The sequence below is a fragment of the Cheilinus undulatus genome, linkage group 2 (genome assembly GCF_018320785.1).
Source record: "Cheilinus undulatus linkage group 2, ASM1832078v1, whole genome shotgun sequence".
NCBI classification, from domain to species: Eukaryota; Metazoa; Chordata; class Actinopteri; order Labriformes; family Labridae; genus Cheilinus; species Cheilinus undulatus.
Genome location: NC_054866.1, coordinates 31,674,018 through 31,696,560, shown reverse-complemented (window position 1 = coordinate 31,696,560; position 22,543 = coordinate 31,674,018). Strand labels below are relative to the sequence as shown.

The window sequence follows — 22,543 nt, the reverse complement described above, 5'->3', positions numbered from 1 at the left end:
GATGGCCCACAGTGTTTTTCTGTCTTTCATCCTCCTCACCTCTGCTGAACTCACAGCTCACAAAGCTCCATGATCAAGAAATCTGATTGGTTAGTGGTCATTGCTTCATACAGGTTAATTTCTCATTCTGAACCTAACCGGTTCAAGAGCAGATTAAATGTTCTGCACTTGCTACTATACTTCTCTACTTTGGTAGGAAGTGAACCACCTTAGCAGCCCTGACAATCCAGAGTGAACACTGAAGATACCTTGCAAGCAAGTTTTCCATTGTAATGCATGAACCTGGTATTGCACACATTAGGAAAGTTAGCTAGTGGGATTTTTTCCTTCAACAATATATTTTGAGCAATTCATTTTTCAGAACACTTCCTCTTGGTATAATGCCACCTGTGACACTTTACTAGTTAACTGACATGAAAATTGGATGTGCATTTATTTGTTTCCCACATCCCATTCAGAAGAAACAAACAAAACAATTTGTTGATGAAAAATACTCTTTCAGTTCCCCCTTCACCAAATCTAAAACCAGATTCCCTGCCCTCACTTCTTCATCTCTTGTTCTTCTATGGCAGCCTTTTGCCAGAGCACACACTGCTTGGTCCCCATACACTCGACTCACTGTCTTTCCCACTCTGGTCCTGTACAGCTGCATACAACAATGAAGGCCTGACTGAACAAGATTACATTCAGAGTGCTAACACAGCTGACCTAAACCCCTCTTGATACTAAAACCTCAGAGAGGGAGGCCTTTGTCTGACGAAGGTTTGATGTTCGATGTAAATAGACAAATAAGGAGGGGTGTCTTGCATGAGAAAAGATGATTCTGTCCCTGTGGACAATCAGTGTGCTCTTATCATCATCTGAGAATGAAAAAAAGTTGGACCCAGCTTTGACGTGTTACTGGCCACTCTACAGGAGAGGCAGGACTGTCAACTTTCCACCATATGTGTCAAGACTGCCTCTCAACAGAATGATAGACAAACGGTATGAAAGATAAAGAGTACTAAAGGGATTGTATGCAAGACCGCAGGGGGAGGTGGGGAAAAAAAAAACATAGTGAAATTGTTCTACATGCTTTTCTGTTGAGGAGAGGAAGAAAAGGAGAAAAACAGAACAAGTAACTCGAACAAAAAGAGAGCAAGAGAGACATCCTGCTGTGGACTCCTGCTGCTCTGTGGCCTGGGGTTGCCACAGTTGCCATGGTGACTGGATGACCACTGATGGTAGCATGAACACTTGATTGAGGAGAAAGATTGAGACTGTAGACTACTGTGAGAGAGATTATAATATAGAGAGTAAGGGAAGAGATGGAATGTGAGAGAAACATCTCTCTTTTCTGTTCCCTCTCCCCTTGTGTCTTCAGTCATTGTCACCACCGTTCAAACCATCCATCCATCGTCTTCTAGAAATAATGAGGTGTGTATTAATTACCAGGAGGCCATATGTTCTTTCAAAACACCCTTGCTTCCTCAGCTCTCGTGATCACCTTCATGGATGCAAAGCAACGTCTCCATAAGAAGAAGATTTTGCATTATGTTGAAGTAAAGGTATTTAAGGTCTAGTAAGGATGATAATTATTGGTAGGTTCCATATATGGTAAGCATGAAGGTCATTCTGTTGCTCCTGACAGAAATATTGCTCATTAATGTTCTAAGAAAATTGTTTTTTCACACATGACAAACTTAATTGCTTTCCAAGTTATATATATCTTTATTCAAAAAAGTAATCTAAGGAATAGGAAGCAACAGATGGGAAAAAGACCGGAAGGTCATGAAAAAATCAGTGATCTAAATCTGCCTCTCTGACTTAAACAGCAGCTTGTTTTCAATCCAAAACATGTAAAGATGCAAGAAAGTAAACAAAATCCCCCCTTTATTACATCTTCTCTTCTTGCATACACCAATCCATTTAACTATGCAGAATCCTCATTCATAGAAGCTAAATCATTGGTATACAAGTAGATTTAATGCTCTCATCCATTTAATTTTGATGCAGTAGGTTTGTTAAACCAGACTAGCTTGGTTCATTGGCCTTTTATTTTGGGACCATGTTTATGACCTCAGGCTCTGTAAACCTGTCTGCCAAAAGTGCTTAAATACACATAACCTGTTTTTGGATTCAAGAGGGCTAATGCATCAAGAGTGTGAAAAAGACGCTTCCTTTTTGTATCTGATGCAGACTATTTGTAAGGAGAAATTTAATAGTTATCTCTTAAGTTAATTAGTTAAAAGTAAATACTTAGAATTTCATTTAAAACAACTGATCAGATTTAAATAAAGTCACTGGCAATGAAAACAGTTGTGGTGATATAACAGCACTTTTATTGTGAAAAGTGTCATGAAAACAACTGTAAAATTTCTTTAAAGGTTTATAAATGTTTAAAAGGTATAGTCCCTTTCAAGAGGTTAAAACAATACGAAAATATTGCTTGAAATCCTATACATATGTACATATTTCAGTCAGATTTGTTAATCTGTAATCTATTTCTTATACATTTTGTGAGATGCTGCTTGGGCAGGATCAAGCATGCCTGCAGAGGCAGTAAAAGAGAGCCCTCAATCACATGTGGTGTGTCTGAATATATTTACTTCTATTACCTGTTTTTCAGTTGAAAAATGAACATAACATGTCCTAGAAACCTGAAATATGTTTATTCAGTTATTCTATTGTAAATTATGAATATGCTAACTGGCAGGTGAGTGTTTTGAATTTTAAGACGGTGAACTGAGGCATTGTTCCAAACTAATTTAGTTCTATTTGGTCTTCTATCAGCATGGCTGCATGCAAGGTCAGTGATGACTCATAGTGTGTATGCAGTACAGACTTACCCCTAAAACACCAGATACGTCTCTGCTCCAGCACGGCTGCGCTGCAGTTTGACTGCGTGTCCGTCAACTCTCACTCTCTGCTTCCACTAAGGGTCAGTAACGCTTTATAAATATAGCTGCTTCTTTCTGCACCTCTAGGCTGTTGACTACAGGCTCTGCTATCTCCCATTAAGACTTTTTGTCAATGTAGTGAAAGGAAATAGTTGTTGGCCTGTCACCGCACATACAGTATGGACCGGTGTGCACAGACGTTGATCTTATATGCAGTTATTTGGGGAAAAAAAAACCCTTTCCTTGCATACTGGCCTTCATGCATTAAGCATCAGGAGCTTTTAAAACTGCACGGCATAAATAGAGAGTGCTGCAGTTTTTATGACGCACAAACTTTCCAGAGATCAGGAAACAATTTCATCTCTGTATGACTTTAAAATAAATGATATGTAAATAAGGTTGGAATATAATTCTTCGACATTGTTATTACTTAGTCATAAACAGGAGCTAGATCAGACTGAGACTCGCAACTGCTTTTTATATCCTTGTGTGGCAACATTACACATGATGAGGATGTGAGTGTTGTGGTTGTTTTCTTAAGAGTTAACCTCCATTCAGACAGGGAAACCCAATCTGGGTGGTGCTTAAGTGAAAATATTTATATTGCCTTTAATTAAATACACTATCTGTTATTTTGACAATTTGACATGGATTGTCAGAATCCATGCAGGATGCCGACGGGAGAGAGCTGTAATGGTTGGAAATCCGGTGGGAGTGGTATTAAAAAAAGAGTCCTGTGTAGGGCTTTAGTTTTATTTTCAAAAGAAAAGTAGGAAGAACACTGTGGTATAAATGAAATGAACAAAACAGATAATTGTAAAATTGAGGAACTTTACTGTATAATACAATGAAATTATTTTGCAAATGAAGAAATTTAATTTTTGTTGAAGCTGCCACACATTGTCTTTGTACATGTTACCTTTCTTGGAGGAAGCAACTTTCTTAACCTGAACATCTAAGCTTTTAACACTTTTTGCTACTGGCATTTTTCACATACTTTTCCTTCTGAAATGCATGAAAATCATAAAAATGTGGCTCTTTGGAACATTTCATCAGAATAAAGCAAGCTAGGATGGGAGACCTTGAGTAAAGCTGAGTTCTCAGATTGAAAAAGACCTTGGTATAACATGACTTCAACCCTACTTACCCGTTCGAGAATGACATGTGACATGGTGGCGTTGGCATCAACTATAATGGTGGCTGTTTTGTCATCTCGGATCTCCTTCAGGAGCGGGGTTGGGTCTTGACTGTCATCAAGCATGCGCACTGACAGAGTCTCCTTTGAGATGAGGAACTGCCGGAGGAGCTGCTCTAGGTTCAATAAGCCTGCCGGTGAGATACACACACACACACACACATTAGAGGGTTTCTTATAACAAAACCAGGACTCTTTCAATGATATGAAGCTTCGTGTTAATCGTTTTTCAAGTTAAGAAAAACCTGAGTTAAAAAAGTCATGCACATATGAAATTTATAAGCATACAGTACATCATCTTTACGTGCAAAAACATGCCTACTGTTTGGTTTGAATTCTACATGTTACAACAAAGAAGCATTGGTCATTCAGAACAAGCCAGCTATATATCTTTACTGAATTTATTTTAAAGCCATCACACACAAAGGGACATTTCAGCAAACTTTTCTCCTTCTCTGTGACCGTATGAATGACTCCTCTAGGGTAATTGGGATTTTTCCTAATTAAAGCAGAGCAGACTTCTTTAAAATGCTCCCTGAAGCTATAGCACTCACTTTGCATCCATATACTGGCAGAACTGGACAGTTTATGTTGGCTTGGTCTACATGTAGAAGTTAAAAACAACCACCTGAATGATTTCAGTGTAGGGGGCCAAGGTGTGTAGCTGTGAAAGCAATGTTAGTCTCACACTGGCTATTTGGCAGATCTTATTACATTCAAATACCATTTCTTGGCAAGGAGAGTCTTCTGAGAAGGATGCAACTTATTGGACAAGGACATGCTTTAGCTGAGCCACATGCTTTTCTGATTATAAAATAATAAAATGGCACTTTAGACTTTGGCCCCAACAGACTTTTGTGATTTTTACTGTGGTGAAAGGAAAGCAGTTGATCTATCACACAGAGACTAATTTTAGGATAGCCATTTCAAGTTATCAAGCTGACTCTTTAAGCTTTTCCACAGGCCATTAACAAAAGCTCCAGCAGCATCACAGTCGCCAGCATCATGTCTAATAGCTTCTTGCAATTATGTCTCAGCTTCTGCCTGTCTTTCAATCTGTCTGAATGGCAGTATATCATAGAGTTGTTTTTCCTCTACCTAGCTCTCTGCACTCAGGAGACTTCACTCTTGGCTGCGGCTTCCTTGCCCATCCATGTCTCCAAACCTGTCAGATCAGCTTCCTCTGTAGCTTAATGCAGAATTACTTTGATGAGCTTGAAATAGCTTTGGCTAAGACTGCCCTGCTCATCTGCCTCCTGCATCCACATGCTGTAGCTTCGCATACAATTTCACATCATCAAGGTTCTGACATTATACTGTGTGTACACTAGATGTGGCTTGCTTAAAACCATACACACATTCAAACACATGAATGGAGTGACACACTAAGGAAAAGCTCATATTCTCTGTAGTGTTCAAGCTGCATAGAATTCAAAGGGAAGTGAGTCTTTTTAACACAAGCAGCCATGTTGTTCCCTCACTGTTTGCTCAGCTGAACCTGCTTCAATCAAATAACAAACATACAGCTGAATGAAAAATGTACTATTCTGTGGTTTGACTCGTGTCAGTCCCAGTACAGAGAAAGTCGGAAAAACATGTCCTGTGAAGAAAACACGCATTCTCTTTTACAAGATTTTGAAGTGTTTTTGTCATTTGTGTGCATTATATCAAAATGGATCTGGAATATAATCTTGTTTGTTTGTGAGACCATTCTCCCTCACAAGCATCCACACATGGCCCTGACAGTGTCTCTAGGACAAGGACAGATATGAAGGTGGCTGGCATTCAAGAACCAGGCAACCACTCATTTTCCTTTCAAGGTGTCACTAAAGGGTCACTGGAGAGTGTCCACACGAACGAACGTGCTAAGAACTTAATAGCAAATACCTCACTATGCAGAGGCAGTTTAAAACATAAACCTGCTATTAACAACTGAATGGGAATTCCTTGAAAGGCGTCAGTGATTCAGAATCTATAATAAAACTTTTGCCCACAGCTGTAGCTTTTAACACAAATCCAACAGCCTAGATGAAAGTAGTGTATTATACTGAGTCTCTATGTAGCCCTGAACAGAGAGGAAGGACTTGTTTTACAGTTTTTATGGCTTGCATTGGAGCCTCTAAGTGTCATAAAAAAGATTATAGACTTTGTATTAAGAGGGATGGAGCAACAGCCAGTTGTGAAGCCAAAAAAATGCAGAGCTCCCCCTGCTGACTGGCTGCAATAAGTCATGAACCCTGCCACCTTTATTTTAACAGATGGGATATAGCTCTGACTTACACCTCAATACACTTTTGTCAAACATATATTATTTCATCATGCTAATTTATGTCCAATTGTCCAACACAACATGCGCAAAAAAATGATGAAACCGCCGCTCAAAAGTGGCATCAAAAGAAGCTTCTTGCTCACGCTTGGGTGTCCTAAAAATGTGTTCATGTTGAATAAAATCATAACTTTGGAAAGTTAAAAAATACCACTTAAAAGGCAGAGACAAAAAGAGAAGGCAGACAGCCTGTGCAAACTGAGAGCAAAGGTAGGCCTGCAGCCAGTGAGTGTTTGTCGGGGGGATAAGGAGGATGTCAAGTGTTAACTGGGTAACAGTTTACACAAAGTAAATTTGGAATTCAGTGTTAATTTTGTGAGGCCAGAGTAAAATAATGGAAACAAATAATCACATACATAAATTTGTATATGTATATAAAAACAAAGGTATTACCTCATATGTTTTTGGGTACTTATCTCACCATGGTTGAAAAATTGCTAAGTCCTACGTGACACTGTTGGGAATCAGTCATGTGGTGGATTTCATGAAACAAAGACTTTGCCTACATTGCAGTGTTGAAGCCTGAGTTGCAGTACCTTTGGAGGGAATTTTCAGTGAACGTGAGACACTCATTATCTCAGGAGCCCTTACAGTAGGACACATTCTCCGCTCTGGTAGGAGGAGGCCTGAGGAGATTCTGCGTTGGGTCCACAGGCATCAAAAGCAAGCATGACCCCCCCCAACAGGGCCACTCCACTGCCATGCAAGCAGCAGACCAGTTGTCTTCCACCATTGCTATGTGTTCCCAGCTTTAGCTTGAGTTTAGGACAGTCTTTTTTTCTCATCCCCATTAGCACAAGCAAAAGCATTGGCTATTCCTCCTGGGGTCCAACAATGGTTGAGGAAGAGTTTCTTTCCTTCCTTTGTCGTCATTTAGACAGGAGTGCTGCAGAAAGTCCACTGGTATCTGAAGGACAGAACTCTCCCTTTGCCTCAGAAGGACTAAATGAGCCCCGATCTCGTCCTAAAGCTGAATCTTGCTGCCACAAGACGTTTTACTTGCTGGAACCGTGGAAGGAACACTAATGGACTGCTCGCTGCTCACTCCTGGATCTAATTCGACATCAGACTCAAATCACATTAAAACTCCAACAACACCTTCCATAATAGGTGATAAACTCTAAGTTTAAGTCTAGAAAATAATTACAAACTGTACACATTCATCAACTTGACTACCTACATCTATTGTCAACACTGGTGTCGTTAGCTGCAGCAGTAATATTACAGTCATCAAAGATATACAGACTTTCCTTTGCTATCACTATATCTGTTATTCTAACACCTGTGTATGCTTTCCTGTTCTCAAGCCAATGAGATGTCTTTTTCACCTCTCAACTGTGATTACAGGTTAGTGATGGCAATCCCCCACAAAGTGAGTGTGAAACAAGAGGCAGCAGACTAGTCCTGACAAACTGTGCGCAATAGAGAACTGTAATTAATGTAATGATACTGGCAGGCAATCATCACCATTACTACGTTATAAACCACAAGGCACGCTGTGCAAATAAGCAAGAAGAGTAACAGAACTGCAAAGGGACATTGCATTGATCTTAAATGGCAAGCCGTACTCTCTGGAGGAAAAGATGCTAGGTGTGACTTTGAAGCCTGCAGTTGTGTTAAAGTTAGAAACACTGAACCTGTTCTGCAGCTCCTGTAGGATTTCAGAGCATAGCCAATGTTCTGTTTCGCCGTATTGAAAAATGCACCCCTTGACTCACTAATAAAAGAGCACTGCTGTAGCACACTGCCTGTGGTTTGCACCAAGTATATGTGAGGAATTCTTTGTGTACATTTGTGTCTCTTTTAGCCAACATAAAACTACAGCTGCACCATCAAAAATGTGTACCACATGTATGATACTCAGGTTGATAGTTACAAACTGCACACTGCCATCAGAATCGGAGGTTAGCTAGATTAATGTGCGTCCTGGTGTGCCCTATGCCTTTGGGCACAGCTCCACCTCCACTTTTGCCTCCTCAGCCATGGCGGGAAAATATTCATGAATTGGCCACGCTCTATTAGGCTGTCACTGGCTCGGGTGATTAATGAGGCTGGCACATGAGGACGACCCATGGACAGCATTCTGCAAACTGGCCAGCTGACTGTGTGAGCTGACGAGGAGAGGCGGGGCTGAGAGAGCCGGAGCCAAGGTTGAATAGGTTTCAGTTGATGCTACTGCTAAACACACACCTTCACATACACACACATTAATACAAATGCACACGAATCCAGGCATGCTGCCATTTGCTGCATTTTCTGTTAAATGAAAGAGAGTTACATGAGAGGTTGTGATCAATACAGCCACGTCATTTCCTGGACTGTCTCCCTCTTGTAGCAAATGATGTATAATTCATCTGTGGTTTCCCCTCTCTGCTTCCCCTCAACTAAATCACCATATTTTTCTTCACACACATCTGCTGAATAGCATCCTCTCCTCTCCTCTCATTTTAGGCTCTTCTTGGTGCTTTCTATCTACGTCTCATCTACCGTCATTTCTTTTCATATGATTTAATTTAGTTTTCAGGCTTCTCTTAACACAGTGACACAATAACAGCGCCTTGCCATCAGCCCCCTCACTAAACATAACTAGAGAGAAGAAGAAAATTAATGTTTAAATGAGCTTCTTTTCACCAAACTTACAAATATTAAAATATGAGGGTTCCAAAAAGGTTGACTGTGATATCACTGTTCTCTGCAGTCATATTAATTAACTCTCTGTGGAAAAAATAAGAAAAGGATCTAAGTCCCTAGTTGAATAAATGGCTAAAATGCCTAGTAATGACCTAGAGAAAGAACTACAAAGCATTTTTTTTCATGATACATGAAATGGGTGTGGGACACAAAGTTAAACACAAAATTCATTGATTTTTGAGAAAAATAAACTCATCTTGAAGGTCACAAAGAGAAAATACTCCAAAGTGCTGCCCGAGACAGAGTCAGAACAGGAGTTGAAAGGATGAAGAACTGAGAACCATGATATGTGGGGTCAGTGGTTCAGAGTGTTCTTTTTTGCCATCTCTGGTCTGTCTGACACACTGTTGGTGTCTAAAGTCTATTTTCTTCCTTCAAAGTTGTCCTTTGATTAGGAAAAAGGTTAGCAGGTGACACTCAGGGTCATGCTGCCTTTGTCTGGGGAGTTGTAATTACAGCTTGTTGGGTTATAAGAGGGTGGGAACAAGCCCTGATTTAATCTTCCTCTTTATTTATAAAAATAACTTCACTTGAAGAGATTTTCAAGGTTTTTTAAGGTCATCCAGTCAAGTATCTTTAGAATTTAAAGATGCCTTTGACTTGTGTGGTCAGATTTTCAGTGGGAACAGCTGCAAACTCCAAACCTCACTCTTTAATTGGTCTAAACGATGTTTTCTATCATGGCAAGCTGTGTTTACAGAGTGTAAATAGAGCTTTGCAGAAATAATACAAAGATGGAAGGTTGAGAACAGTTTTTGAATGACAGTGGTACTTGCTGTGTCTCTTTTTTGTAAAAAATAAAAGAAAGGTGTTGACTTTATAAAGGAAAAAAAAAGAACACAGTATATGTTATTTATTTTGGGCTGCAGACATCAGGTGAAGGAACTGTGAGGGATTTTTTGCAGTGGAGTGCAGCAGCTGCTTCAGAAGAGAGCGTGTCACAAGGTGAGATGTTGATAAGCTCTGCATCTGTTGTCTGAACACAGTCGGTGTGCGAGAAGCTTATGTGTGCTAACACGTGTTAAAGGATACCAGACACTAAACAAAAATGTTTGCGCTTTGTTGGCAGATGTAGGGCAGGCATGTGAGCATCCTCCCCTGGTGTTTGTTATTGTGTATTTTGGGTGTGAACGCTGCACTCACAGTCAGCCTGTGCACAGATGAGGCAGGCGGTGGTGCTGTTAAAGAAGGTGAGAAGGCCGGCCACAGCCAGGCTGATGTCCGTGTTGGTTGGTCGCAGATCAAGCGTGGTGAATCGGGGAAACTGAACCTTGAGAATGTCCTCTGGAGCCACCTTGACGTACGGTACCTGCAGAGAGATGCTGATGTTAGACTATCTGTTGCACTGAAATCATTCACAATCAATTTTTACATTTATGTTCAAAGAGCAGCAGATTTCTGCATACAGGACAACCATAATAAAAACAAAAACAACACAACATATCAGTTTGAACTGCAGAATAAAAATAGTTCCATGTCAGCAGACAGGCAGATGAGGAAAACAGCTCTGTAGGAAAAGTTTAATCTGCTATGATGTATTGCAAGCAAGGATAGCCCAGGGGTCTGTGGTAATGTGCATAATCAGAATACACTGATTTTTCTGTGACTGAGGCATTGAAGCTCATGTTAAGTACAAGTAAGGATATAAAAACTTATTTCTGTTCTACCCACATACACAAGCCCTTGTTAAAGAAACCTCCCAGCAAACACCTCCTTACTCACTGTTACAAAACATCTGCTTCCCCAGCTCAATGGGATAGGAAGCAGCTCAGCTGTGTGTTTCATTTGGGACTTTGGTACAACACAGGCATGAACATGATATGTTGTTGGGATGATAAGTGGTAGTGTTGTACTCAAGACCACACTATCCAAGACCAAAACTTGCCCGAGACCAGAGTGCACCAAGATGAAGACAAGACCAAGACTTTTGGGAATTGAGACCGAGACCAAGACAAGCTGAGACTGAGTCAAGACCAAGACCAAGGCCATAAAAATCAATTTTTAAAAAGCATGCCAAGGTTGAACGGTTAAAGAGCATTCTCTCTTTGATTTTAGTTTTCTTTTTAATAAATCTGATGGATATAAACAACCTGTCTGCCAAAGTACATCATGCAAAATCTCAAATCTGAATTTTTTTTTAACTAACTTCTTGTAAAAATTAAATCCTTGTATGTATTTAAAAGTCAATGACAAGTCAGGAATTATTTGAAAAATCTGAAAATGAGATGTTTATCTAGATTCGTCAGATGAATGAGGCCTAAAGTAAATGTTCATAGGTTTTTCTTACTAGAAATAAGATGGACTGATGTCTGAGTTTTTGCAGGTGTCTGACACATAAGGCCCTCAAAAAGATTTCCAAGGAGGCAGAACAATCAGTGAGCAAACGGCAGCTATTTTAAGTCAAATTACAACATTAAATAATCAGGGACAGTCCAACTGAAAACGATATTATATGCCCAGTCTAGGAAAAAAAAAGGGGGGTTAGCAAGTGCTGGTCATTATAAACACATTGATGAAGTCGAAGAATAGCAGATCAGTACTAGTCTCGACAAGTCTTGATGCAAAATCCTGAGTCCGGCCAGTCCGAGACCGAGACAAGACCGAGTAAAAATGCTTTCGAGTCCGAGACAAGACCAAGACCTTCACAATGTGGTCCTGAGACCAAGACCAGTCTTGAGTACTGCAACACTAATACATGGCTTTCTTTGGGATTATCATTGGGAAAAAACAAGTGTTCTTTACTCAGGGTTACTTGAATGGTATAAAACAGAAACAATACTTTGCTCATCTACTTCACAAGGCAGGTACACAGGGGGCAACGTGTCCATTAAAATAAAACAAATCAACTTCAGCATGCTCTCAAATTTGCAAAAAACATTATTTATATTAATTTTGGATACTAGACCTACATCTGGGAACAGTTTAAAAAAAAAAAAAAAACAGTATATCACGAACAGGAAGTTGCAAAATCTGTTACATCTTAGGCTAGTATTACATTGTACATAACAAGTACAACAATTATCAATAACAACAAATATCTGACAAAACAGACCGAAATAATGTCTTAATGGTTATTATGATCTGAGAGATTCTATTTCCAAGTTACTGGATACAGAACAATCTCCATGCACTCTTTAAATACAGTATACCACAACAACAACATGCAATGAAAGGTGCAGAAATTAATAAATAAAAATATTATAGACACAGTGGTTGGTGTAGGAGAGCTGTGCGAAGATCTTAATCTACATAGCACTTCCAGTCTTATAATCATTGATAGTGTTAAAATGTTTTTCTCCATTTTCACATCCATCCTTTCACTCTGACATTCAGTCACTGAAGGCTGAAGTTTCATAAGGTGCCAACCTTAACATCAGGGAGTTTTCTAAGCCTTGGACACACACCTTGATTTTGGGGGCAATTTGGTGTTCACTATCTTTTCTGATATGTCACCATACCAAATGGAAGATCTGGGGATCAGTTTTCCGCTCTGTCGGTGAGGGGAGTTTTGAAGAGAAGCCTGTGATTTGTTCATCTTTCTCAATACTTCAACATCAGAAACAGTCATTCTGAAATAAAAAAAGAACAAAACCAAAACCAAAGCCATGTTCAAGGCAGAGCAAGTGATATCATTTTAATGAGGAACTCTAAAGTTGTTGTTTGATAAAAAAACTTTTGTTATTATTACCATCATCAGCCTTATTCTGTATTACATCGGCACTAAAGCCAGGTGTAATTCACAGCAGGGTTATGACTAAAGGTGAAGCAATTTTGTTTGGTTCAACTGTTAAAAGTTGAAAGAAAATTAAAATTTAAAAAAACTGAGCCTGAGGCTTGTGGGGCCTCTATATGGACTGGTCTTACAGATAAATGGAAAGAACTTCAAGAACAATTAACTGATAATAACAGGATGTCTCATCAATTACCTACACCATGGAGCTCTGCCACTGTCAAATTTTTACCGCCATAGTCTAATTGGCCCCACCAACAATACGATTTGATAAAGCTGACATCCTGTCAGCCTGCTCAGCAGTGAACCAGTACGTGCATGTGAGCTGTGCTGTGTGCACAGAGTGTGGCACGGACCAGTGCTCTGCACTGTGCGACTGAGCTTCAGACACTCAAGCTACAGGAGACAAAGCCTTGAAACATTTCAAGTGAGTCTCTTGTTCAAGCTGAGTGAAACAGTCTTTGATCTGAGTTATTTCTCTCTGTTTCTGTGATTTGATTAATTCCTGAGCTATTTTAACAAGTGAGGATGAACAGAGTTAATGACAAATATTTCACCCTAGACTGTTATGACAGAAATTCATGTGTCATCAAGATACCCAAATTCCTCCAGCATTTTTAAATAGAAGAGAGTTTGTGTAGTATCAGCAATTTAAATTCATGTGTCATCTGTATAGAGTGATATTGAATGAGATGTTGAACCTGTTGTAATAGGGTACCTTTCAGAACAGTTCCTAACAAGTTGTGTTAGAGGTTTGATGGATAAATTAAAAATAATGAAAGGAGACAAAGATACCTTTGCCACATGCTCCGTTTTATATCAAATAAATGCCTCACAAACCCTTGCTGAAGGAGTGGAGAGCAGTGTTTTAACCGCATCAATAAGTTTGTCTCAAAACGTAATATTTTTTAGTACTCACTAAAGAAATGAGAATTCCCGAGGATCAAATGCCTCTCCAGCATCTACAAAAAACAGGCCACAGGCAGGTGAGATTTTATAGGTTGCATTCAGTTTGTGTAAGGATTGAGGATATTAGCAGAGGCTAAACACTCCTTAACAAAGCCTAAATTAGTCAAGGCAAATTATTCTCAAAACCACTGCTAAACCTAATGGAAAAGACCTTGGAAAATATCTGCAGTTCTATATTTATCAATGAGATTAGCCAGTATGTGGTAAATCAAGGGGTCCTTTCCTGTTTTTGGTAGTACTGTGATAAAGGCCATGTTTAGGTATCTATGGAGCTGCCCTTTTTAATTGCATAATTTTGTGTTTCAAACCATATTGGTCCTTGAATATCCCACACTGCTAAGAAGAGATTTGCCAGTATACCAACTATATCTGGGGTACAGCCCTTATTTTAAGCTTTGACCACTTTTAATAAACCATCTAGCTTAACAGCTGTATCTGAGGTTTTAATGTCCTCTTAAGTAGGAGTAGGGATGTCCACACCCCCACAGAAATGGGTGAAGTCATCTTCAGTAAGAACTGAGCCAAATCCACTTCTTTGAACCAAATCCAGTTCTTTTTTTATTACATAAATATTCAAATACACTTTTGAGTGGTATGTACAGAGGTATGTATTTTTAAGGCACCTTGTGTAAGAATAAAACTAATTTGATGTTGATAAATACATACTGAAAAAATATAACATGCTAACTTTTTTTCATATTTTTACACACACAGCCTTACAGCCAAAGTAAATATGCCAAGAGTACTACAAACTTACTTTGTGATCTTAAAGAGCACTTTTAATCAACTAAGTACACTTTTTTCCAACCTGGGTTGATATTATAATGGTTGTAACTGGGGATCTGGAAGAGGACCAAGGCAGGACCCAGAAATGGAGGACCAGGATGTACCACATAGGAGGTTTGAGATGTTATCACTGAACAGAAGGTCAAAAGCTTAGGCACTGACACACATATGAGCCAAAGAAAGCCGGGAGCAGCTAAAACACCTCCACAGGAGAAAAGTGAAGCTCAGCAGCAGCAGAAAGAGAAGGCTGAGGCTCACTGGCACAAAGAGGGCTCTATTGTTCAGCAGTAGGAAGGGGAGTCTGTTGCAACCATGCTGAAGCTCCACAAGAACAGGGGACTTGTGCTGAACCGCCACAGGAAGAGGGGAAGACTACAGCAGCTTTACAGGGCGAGGAGTCAGCTGGGCTGCTTTCAGGGATAAATAAATAAATAGAAGACAAAGAGAGAATAGAAACAGGAATTTTGAATGAGAGTCGGCAGAGGCAACAAGCTTTGGGTAACAGAGTTCTGGCTGAGTTGACTGTAACACAGGGCGTGTGCCAGTCAAGCCACCCACAAGTGAGCAGACAGGACAGCTGGCAGTTCTTTGGCTCTGGGTAGCAGAGTCTCTCCATTTCTCCATTGCTGGGCAGTGAAAGTGCTGGGATGCTGGGAAGTGGAGGTGAGGTGGGAGGCAGTGATGGATAAATATTCAGATGCCAAAATGAGCAAAAGGCAGGGGAATTTAAGCTACTTTTTCCAAATAACAGTGTCAATGCACTCAAATCTGTTTAGCTGTACAAAGTTATTGACATTAAAGACAGTGACTGTAATCCTAAAGTTTGTGAGATCGTGTTGAGAAGAGGAAGCATTTTCTGAAACAACTTAAATCAGTGATAAGATCATCAAACACCCTCAAATCAGTATCTCAACCCTGAAGTTAGACATATTTATCTAAAAGTGTTATCTGTAAGTAGTAAATTATTAACAGCAAACTAAGATTCTCAGATCAAACTAAAAAACAACACATAATAGAGCAGAATCATATCTAATACTGCACATGTGCTGTTGATCAGGCACAAGTGATTAAAATAAAGCCAGCCGGGTCTTCAGTCAGAATCATTACATACAAATCCCTCTAGTGTGAGTCAAACAAGAGATTGTTATGGTTAACGTATGGAATATAAAAGTCGAGATTTGCAATGCGAGTATCTTTATTCCTTAGCTTCCCGTGATGAATTTAACCAACCACTGTATGAACAGGACTGTCAACCACAGGATTAAGTCAGCTTACAGAAAGGAAGTTAAACACAATGTAGCTAACATTTTAGCCTTCAGTGTCCCATGAGCGCAGCATCATGGCTACAAATCTACTTAGCATCAGGAAAATAACAAATTACACCACCAGTTCAAACAAGCCTACAAGCCTACAAGCCTTATTCTGACAAAGCCAGAACTTAACCATGTGACTTCTCAAAAGGACACATGTAACCAGGGCTAAAAGCAAGTTCTGAAGAAAAAGCAGGGAAGGGAAGAGTGCTGAGGAGTGAAGCAGGTGCTGGGTCGGTTAGCCTGCCCTGCAATGCAGTAGAGCGCATCGGGGCTTGAAGGGGATGCAGGAGGACATGCTGGGTCCGAGAGGAGCTACAGGGAAAGGAGCCTCTTCATCATGGCAGATTGCCTGTCTGTGCAGTTCCCAGCCCTGAACATTGCTTTCCCTGTCGTCCCCACATCCCCTCGATTGGTTTTTCATCCGTGCACATCAGGGTGTAATGGAGTCCCAGGGTGTCTGGATGGATCGAAGTGCAGCCACAACTGACAGCCACCGCTGGAAGGCCATTCATTCATCTCAAGGCATCCTAAAACCTATGTCATAGCCGTACACCACACTGGGAAATGTGCACTTCTTCAGCGGTGTCCTTCATCCTCCCTGTTGCATTTGTACGATTTCTCACAGCCCTTCTGTCCCTTACCTTTCTGATTCTCTGCATACCCTAGACTGTTTACTTCGTTTCCTTGTCATTCCTTTAGTTCTGCACATTGTGCAATGCAAACCCTTTCACCTAGACACCTGACATGCTTCGATAAGCTGTATCTGGAGCAACAAGGGGCTTAAAAAGCAGCTTACAAAAAACATGCACATACTAACGCTATAAAAACTTTGGCCCATTCCATTTGCCTGGTGGACCCTTATGCCAGAAATGTTGGCATCTCCTGGGAATTACTTGGCTCAGTATCTTGATTTATTATCAAATTCCACAACAACATGCAGCCACGATTCAAGGAAATAATAGCCATTCCCTTAGTAAGTAATGGAAACAGTTCATTATTTTTTTTTCTCCTAAATAAAAACCCATTTCATCTGTAATCAGGGGTGAAGAAACAGTGTGAGAACACTACTAGGATACAAAAATATTTTTGTATAAAATTCTATTACAATGAGACAAAATTTAAAAGGGTCTTTATGTCTTAACACAATACTCTCTGGTTCAAACAATATGATTAAGAGGTTATTTACTATCCTCTTCTCATGTGGAGTAGAGACAAAATGTTCTAATCACAAACTTAGGGATACTCCAAACAAAGAAAAGAAATCTTCACAATACTAAGAGCAAGTTGTCAGCAACATCAAAGTCACTTGCCAGGCTTATTATCTATAACCAACAGCGAGTATCAGCCTCTGCTTGTTTATTAATCCCCAAAATTAAAAAGAAACTTGTTACCTACACGTGTCTGTGCAGTGCGCAGCATCAAAGACCCAAGAACAGAATAACAGCTGCATCATTTTCACAGTTGCTCTGCAAGAAATGTTTGCTATGCCAACAGTCCTGGGTACTGATCTACCTCTAATCAGTTTAATTCCCAGCTGGCACAATTTTAGTATTTCAGTACTTGTTGATTTACATTAATAGACAATGTTACTCCTTAGTTTGGCTTTACCATTATTGTTGAAGCGTTTTAAGCAATATTTTTCATAAACAATGGGATACATGACTGCCAAAGATGAAATAAGTCTCTAGAGGAGAGAATTATATCCAAACTTTCCATCTGGTGCGTTTCAGCTCATTGCTTTGCAACTTTGCATCAGTTCATTAGTCTTAATTGCAACCACAGAATTGATCTGTTTCAACTAAATCACAATCCTATAAACACAGTGTAAATGAAGAATGACAGACAGTAATTCAGATAAGCTAACAGAGCTTAGACATTTGTTTGGGGGGTGTGAGAAAAACTAGAGCTAAAAAAAAGTAAATAATGGACATCATTCCATTAAGCAAGAAACATTTGCTCAAAGAACCATGTAAACATTTTTTTAATGTAATTCTGTAAAGTGTAGCATTATGGGCTAATGCCTTTTGATCCTACTAGTTTGATCTGGCTGGGGAAGTGATTGAAGATTCGAGACCAACCTTACTTTCTCACAAAATTAGAAATGTGTCTTTGGCTCTTTGGCCATGCTGCAGCTGTAAAAAAACAACACTCAACATTTTACTAATCAAAATTAAAAATAGAGTATTCATACACAATTTCTGAAAACTTTGGAAAGACAACTAACATCAGGTTATTGGAGTGGATTGCAAAAATACAAACAGAAATCATAATCCAGTATCCATCCTGCCTTATTTGTCATTATTTAGAAGTTTAAAAGATTCAAGAATAAAAAAGTTCTGCTGAGTCTACAATGGGAACTCTAAATCTCTTACCTGAGCGCAGATGGCCTAGTGGTTAGGTCATGCCCCATGTACAAGGGCGGCCCGGGTTCAAGTACGGCCTGTGGCAGTATCACCATGTCATTTCCGACTCTCATCTCTGTTTCTGGCTTTATCCACTATCCTATCTCTCCAATAAAAGCACAAATGCCTCCTACAGTCATCAGGAGTGTGTGAAGTTTACCTCCTTTAATTTTCCTTGCAGTCTCTATCAGTTTCATCAGTTTGGATTTTAACTGCAGAAATAGTTTACCAAACCACTCTGTGTAAAGTTGTTTATATTCTCATTGTTTTATAGGCTTCCAGTGCTTTTTCTTTTTGCTGAGCCTGTCCTTTGCACATTCTTTGGCTTCCTTTTAACTGGCTAACAACTCACTGAAACACTTTGATAGGAAGAATGTTGCAAAAGACAGTAAATCCATTTGACATAAACTGAGCAGATGTCAGAGGTCAGACACATAAGGATAACTCGATAATTTAGCCAGTGAGTGGTGGAGAATGGGTACTTGCACCTTAGTGCATATTGAAGTGTGTGACAGTTGTGATGTGTGGAGAGGCTGTTGACTGATTTGAAGCTGTTGGGTGTGCAGCAGCTGCAGCTCTGCAATACTTGGTGCTAGATCACCATGACCTAAATTTATATGTAGATCTGTTCAGACAGAGTCTGTCAGCATCTGTTCATGACAGCGCATTTGCTGAGGCTCTGTTGTAGAGTTGGTTGTTGCTCAACCGGAAGGTCGAGGGTTTAATCCCCGGGCACTTTAAATAGCAGCCACTGCCATAAGTGTTTGAATGGGTGGATGTCACATGCAATGTGAAAAGCACTTTGATTAGTCAGAAGACTAGAAAAGCGCTGTTTCATATTCAATAAAACATGGAGCTTCTTTCTGAGAGATGGCAATTTGACTCAAACAAGAATGTTTACAGCTCAGGTTGGTACCTTCACCAAGACTTAGACATTTAAAGCAGACTGAACATTGTAACCAAAGATGAGTACTGCCTCTTTCCACAAGGTGGGGGTCCTGTTTGACCGGTGAAATTCACCCTCCTTCAACTGAGTTGTTAAATACAGCATCTTCAAAGCCAAAAGAATTTAAAAGGCATTTAAGTACAGCCCCTGTAAAATAACTAAATAAGGCATTATCAAAAGTCAGACAAAAATGGCTTATCTCCTGTTGGATTTCCCCCTAACTTTAGATAGTTTTCTGTAGTTCCAAACATTGAACATATCTAAAACCAATATTAATATTTGTAGCTGAAATCTGCTGTGTGGCTCAGTTTTTGAAAATACTAATGAAAACATAGAAGCCATTTTGCTAACATCCTGCAGCAGACAACAAAGCAAATATTTTTGCCAGACTTAATACATGTGCAGTTGGTGAATTTTGGAACATATTAAATCCACCAAATATGTAATACATGTGAAAATAGGAAGAAAGAAAAAGATGCAGTTGGTCCTGAATATGCTAGCTCTGCTAGCTCTATGCTAGCTAGTCATATCAATAGCACTAATTGGGACTATTTCACTGTTTGTTTAAATGTATGCACTGTTTTCATACCCATGTTAATACCCACCTTCAAGTAGAGACAGCTTTTACATGCGGGGACATTTTGTGAATATTAATCTATTTTTCTGGGGACAGAAAATTGTTAGAGTTAATATCATCTTGTTTGTTCTATTACATTAACTGTGATTCAAAATTAGAAGGAAGTGTCTCTAAAAGCATCTGCTCAGGGCCTAGGCACTATTAGTGTGGGAGAAAAACTTATTACATCTGAAAATTGTGAGGGGAGGAAAATCACAGAAAAACAGTAAAGCCAAAGGTAACTACTCCGCTTTTTAATAATCTTGTATCTGCAGAGTAAGAGGAGGTATCATGGTGACTCGAGTGGAGAAGGGACCAGCCAGTGACACAGGAATACACAAGTGAGTGGGAAGTTGAAACAGGTTAAACGGAGAGGACAGCCAGAGGGGTACGAACACTGTGAAAATCTGAACTACAGAAAAGGAAAGATAAGACTTTTGCAACAGACAGACGAGGGAAAGAAAATTATCTTTCAAGCAGGAAAGAGAAAGACAGACACTAAATAGACACACAGAGGGTGAGAAATGGCAAAGGGGTTGCAATCAGCAGTCATTAAATTGCGATATTAAATTTAGCAGTGTAAAATCTGATTCTGTTGTCAAATGCAGTTTGTCTAGTTTTCTCTCCTTTATTGGTTCATTTCTCAAGACACAGAGTTTCTGGGAATTCAATAACTGCATCAGCATTTAGCTTTGTTATTGTTTGGTCTCCATGGGCTCACAATGCATTTCAAGTTAAAGCAGAGTGGTGTGGTTCTCATTTATTATTTAGAAGATGCTGTACTTATTTGCAGTTGGAACAAGAAGACATAAAAATTGTTTATGTAACCATTATGTAATCACTAAAGCTGGATATTGGTTCTCAATTATTCTTGGATCATAAGCGAAGGACTTCACTAGCTTTAAGTATCAAGAAGCACTGGAAATGGAAAGGCTGACAAACACACCATGATGATCAAGAACGTGTGCTTAAATCTATTTGACTGGTAAAAGCAGAGGATGAGCCGGATAAGATATTCGATATGATATCTTTATATTATTATTCATTTTTAAACAGCATTATCTTGAGACATTCTTTGCTCGAGTTGTCTCAGGCAAATTTTCTTGATATTCAAAGTCATACTGATTAAGATTCAGTCAAAAGTAAATTGTTTTAGTGTGGGTATAGGAGGACGAGAACATAAAGTACTTTATGTTTTCTTGTAGCCCAACCACAAAAGGTAACTACTTTTCACAGGATGTGATATTGTCTGTTTACTCTGGCTTGGTGTGTGCTCTTGACCATATATACCTGTGTGTGCATGTGTGGGTGTGTGCGTGCTTCATGCAGTGTGTCAGAAAGGATGGCAGTTTTGACAGGCATTTAATGAGGAAGCTCTCACAGGACACCGGCTTTTCACAAGTAACACACAGACACATACATGTGCACACTTTCACACACAAGAAACTGTGGTACCTTTGTCTGACAGGAAAAAATACCTCAACCTAGTTACACTGTACTTACAATGCAGTGGAGAGACCCAGAAATTCATTTTAGTTCTCTGAAGGGGACAGGATTCTCAAAAATGCAATTCTAAAACTTTTATCCTGGCTTCTCCTATGTTTCTGTGATGTTGAGTTGTGTCTTCACAACAGGATTCTGCTTTTTAAAAAAGGCTTCCTTAACAATAACATTCTAGCAAGATTATGGGGCAAGAGAGGATAGTTGTTGAAAAATACAAATGTGGTTTGTAAATCAGAGAGAATGCCTATCAAAAGTTTTCATCCCCTTGGATATTTTACCCTTTTTATGATTAAAAAATGTTTTTCTTGACAAAAAATAAACAAAACAAAACTAAAAAAAATCTTTAATGAAAAAGTGAAAACAGATTTCGAAAAAGTATGCCAATTGAACAAAAATATGTAATATAAAATAAGTTACTGCATAAATATTGCCCCCCAACTGGTGCTAGGAGTCTCACAGTTAGTGAAAATAGGGATCACCTGAGTGCAGTGAATGTGTCTCAAGTGACACCATAAAGACAAAAGAACACTCCAAGCAACTCAGAGAAAGGAAGGTGAAGGAAAAGTATAAGCTGGGGATAGATACAAAAAGGAATTTCCAAGGCACTGAAGATTCCCCAGAGTTCAGTTTAAACCATCATCAAAAAATAGAAGGAATACGGCATATGTGTAAATCTGCCTAGATCAGGCCGTTCTCACAAACTGAGCAAGCATGCAAGGAGAGTAGCTAGAGAGGCCACCAACACACCTATGAGTTACAAGCTTCTACAGCTGAGATGGGAGAGATTCTGCATAAAACAACTGTTGCCCAGGTTCTTCATCAGCCAGAGCTTTATGGGAGAGTACAAAGAGAAAGTCACTTTTGGAGAAAGTGGTCACTTTTGGAAAGTCATTTAATCTCAAGTAGAGTTTGCCAGAAGGCATGTGGAAGACTCCATGATCAAGGTCTTTGGTCTGATGAAACCAAACTGTGAGATAGAGGACAAGTTTTCTGAAGCTTTGAATACCAGACTGAAAACCCAGAAATACTGTGGAGAAATACCAAATACACTGCAGCAACTTGGTGAGTATCTGCTGTTAGCATTAGCATCAAGCTAATATATGATTCATCATAATGTGAGGATAGACAAACAAACACAGTTTAATCAGGTGTGCCGCTACCTCAGTGCAGACCACATGCACGCCAGA

General features: G+C 39.5%; 1 protein-coding gene across 1 annotated transcript in view; it reads right to left on the bottom strand.

The window, feature by feature from the left end:
- grik4 (glutamate receptor, ionotropic, kainate 4) overlaps nucleotides 1–22,543 on the bottom strand; it is a 308,564-nt gene that overhangs the window by 109,657 nt on the left and 176,364 nt on the right. Inside the window, exons 5-6 of the mRNA XM_041814181.1 lie at nucleotides 10,235–10,400; nucleotides 4,027–4,205 (exon numbers count right to left, since the gene is read on the bottom strand). Coding sequence (XP_041670115.1) covers nucleotides 4,027–4,205; nucleotides 10,235–10,400 — 345 coding nt within the window. The remainder of the gene's footprint in view (nucleotides 1–4,026; nucleotides 4,206–10,234; nucleotides 10,401–22,543) is intronic.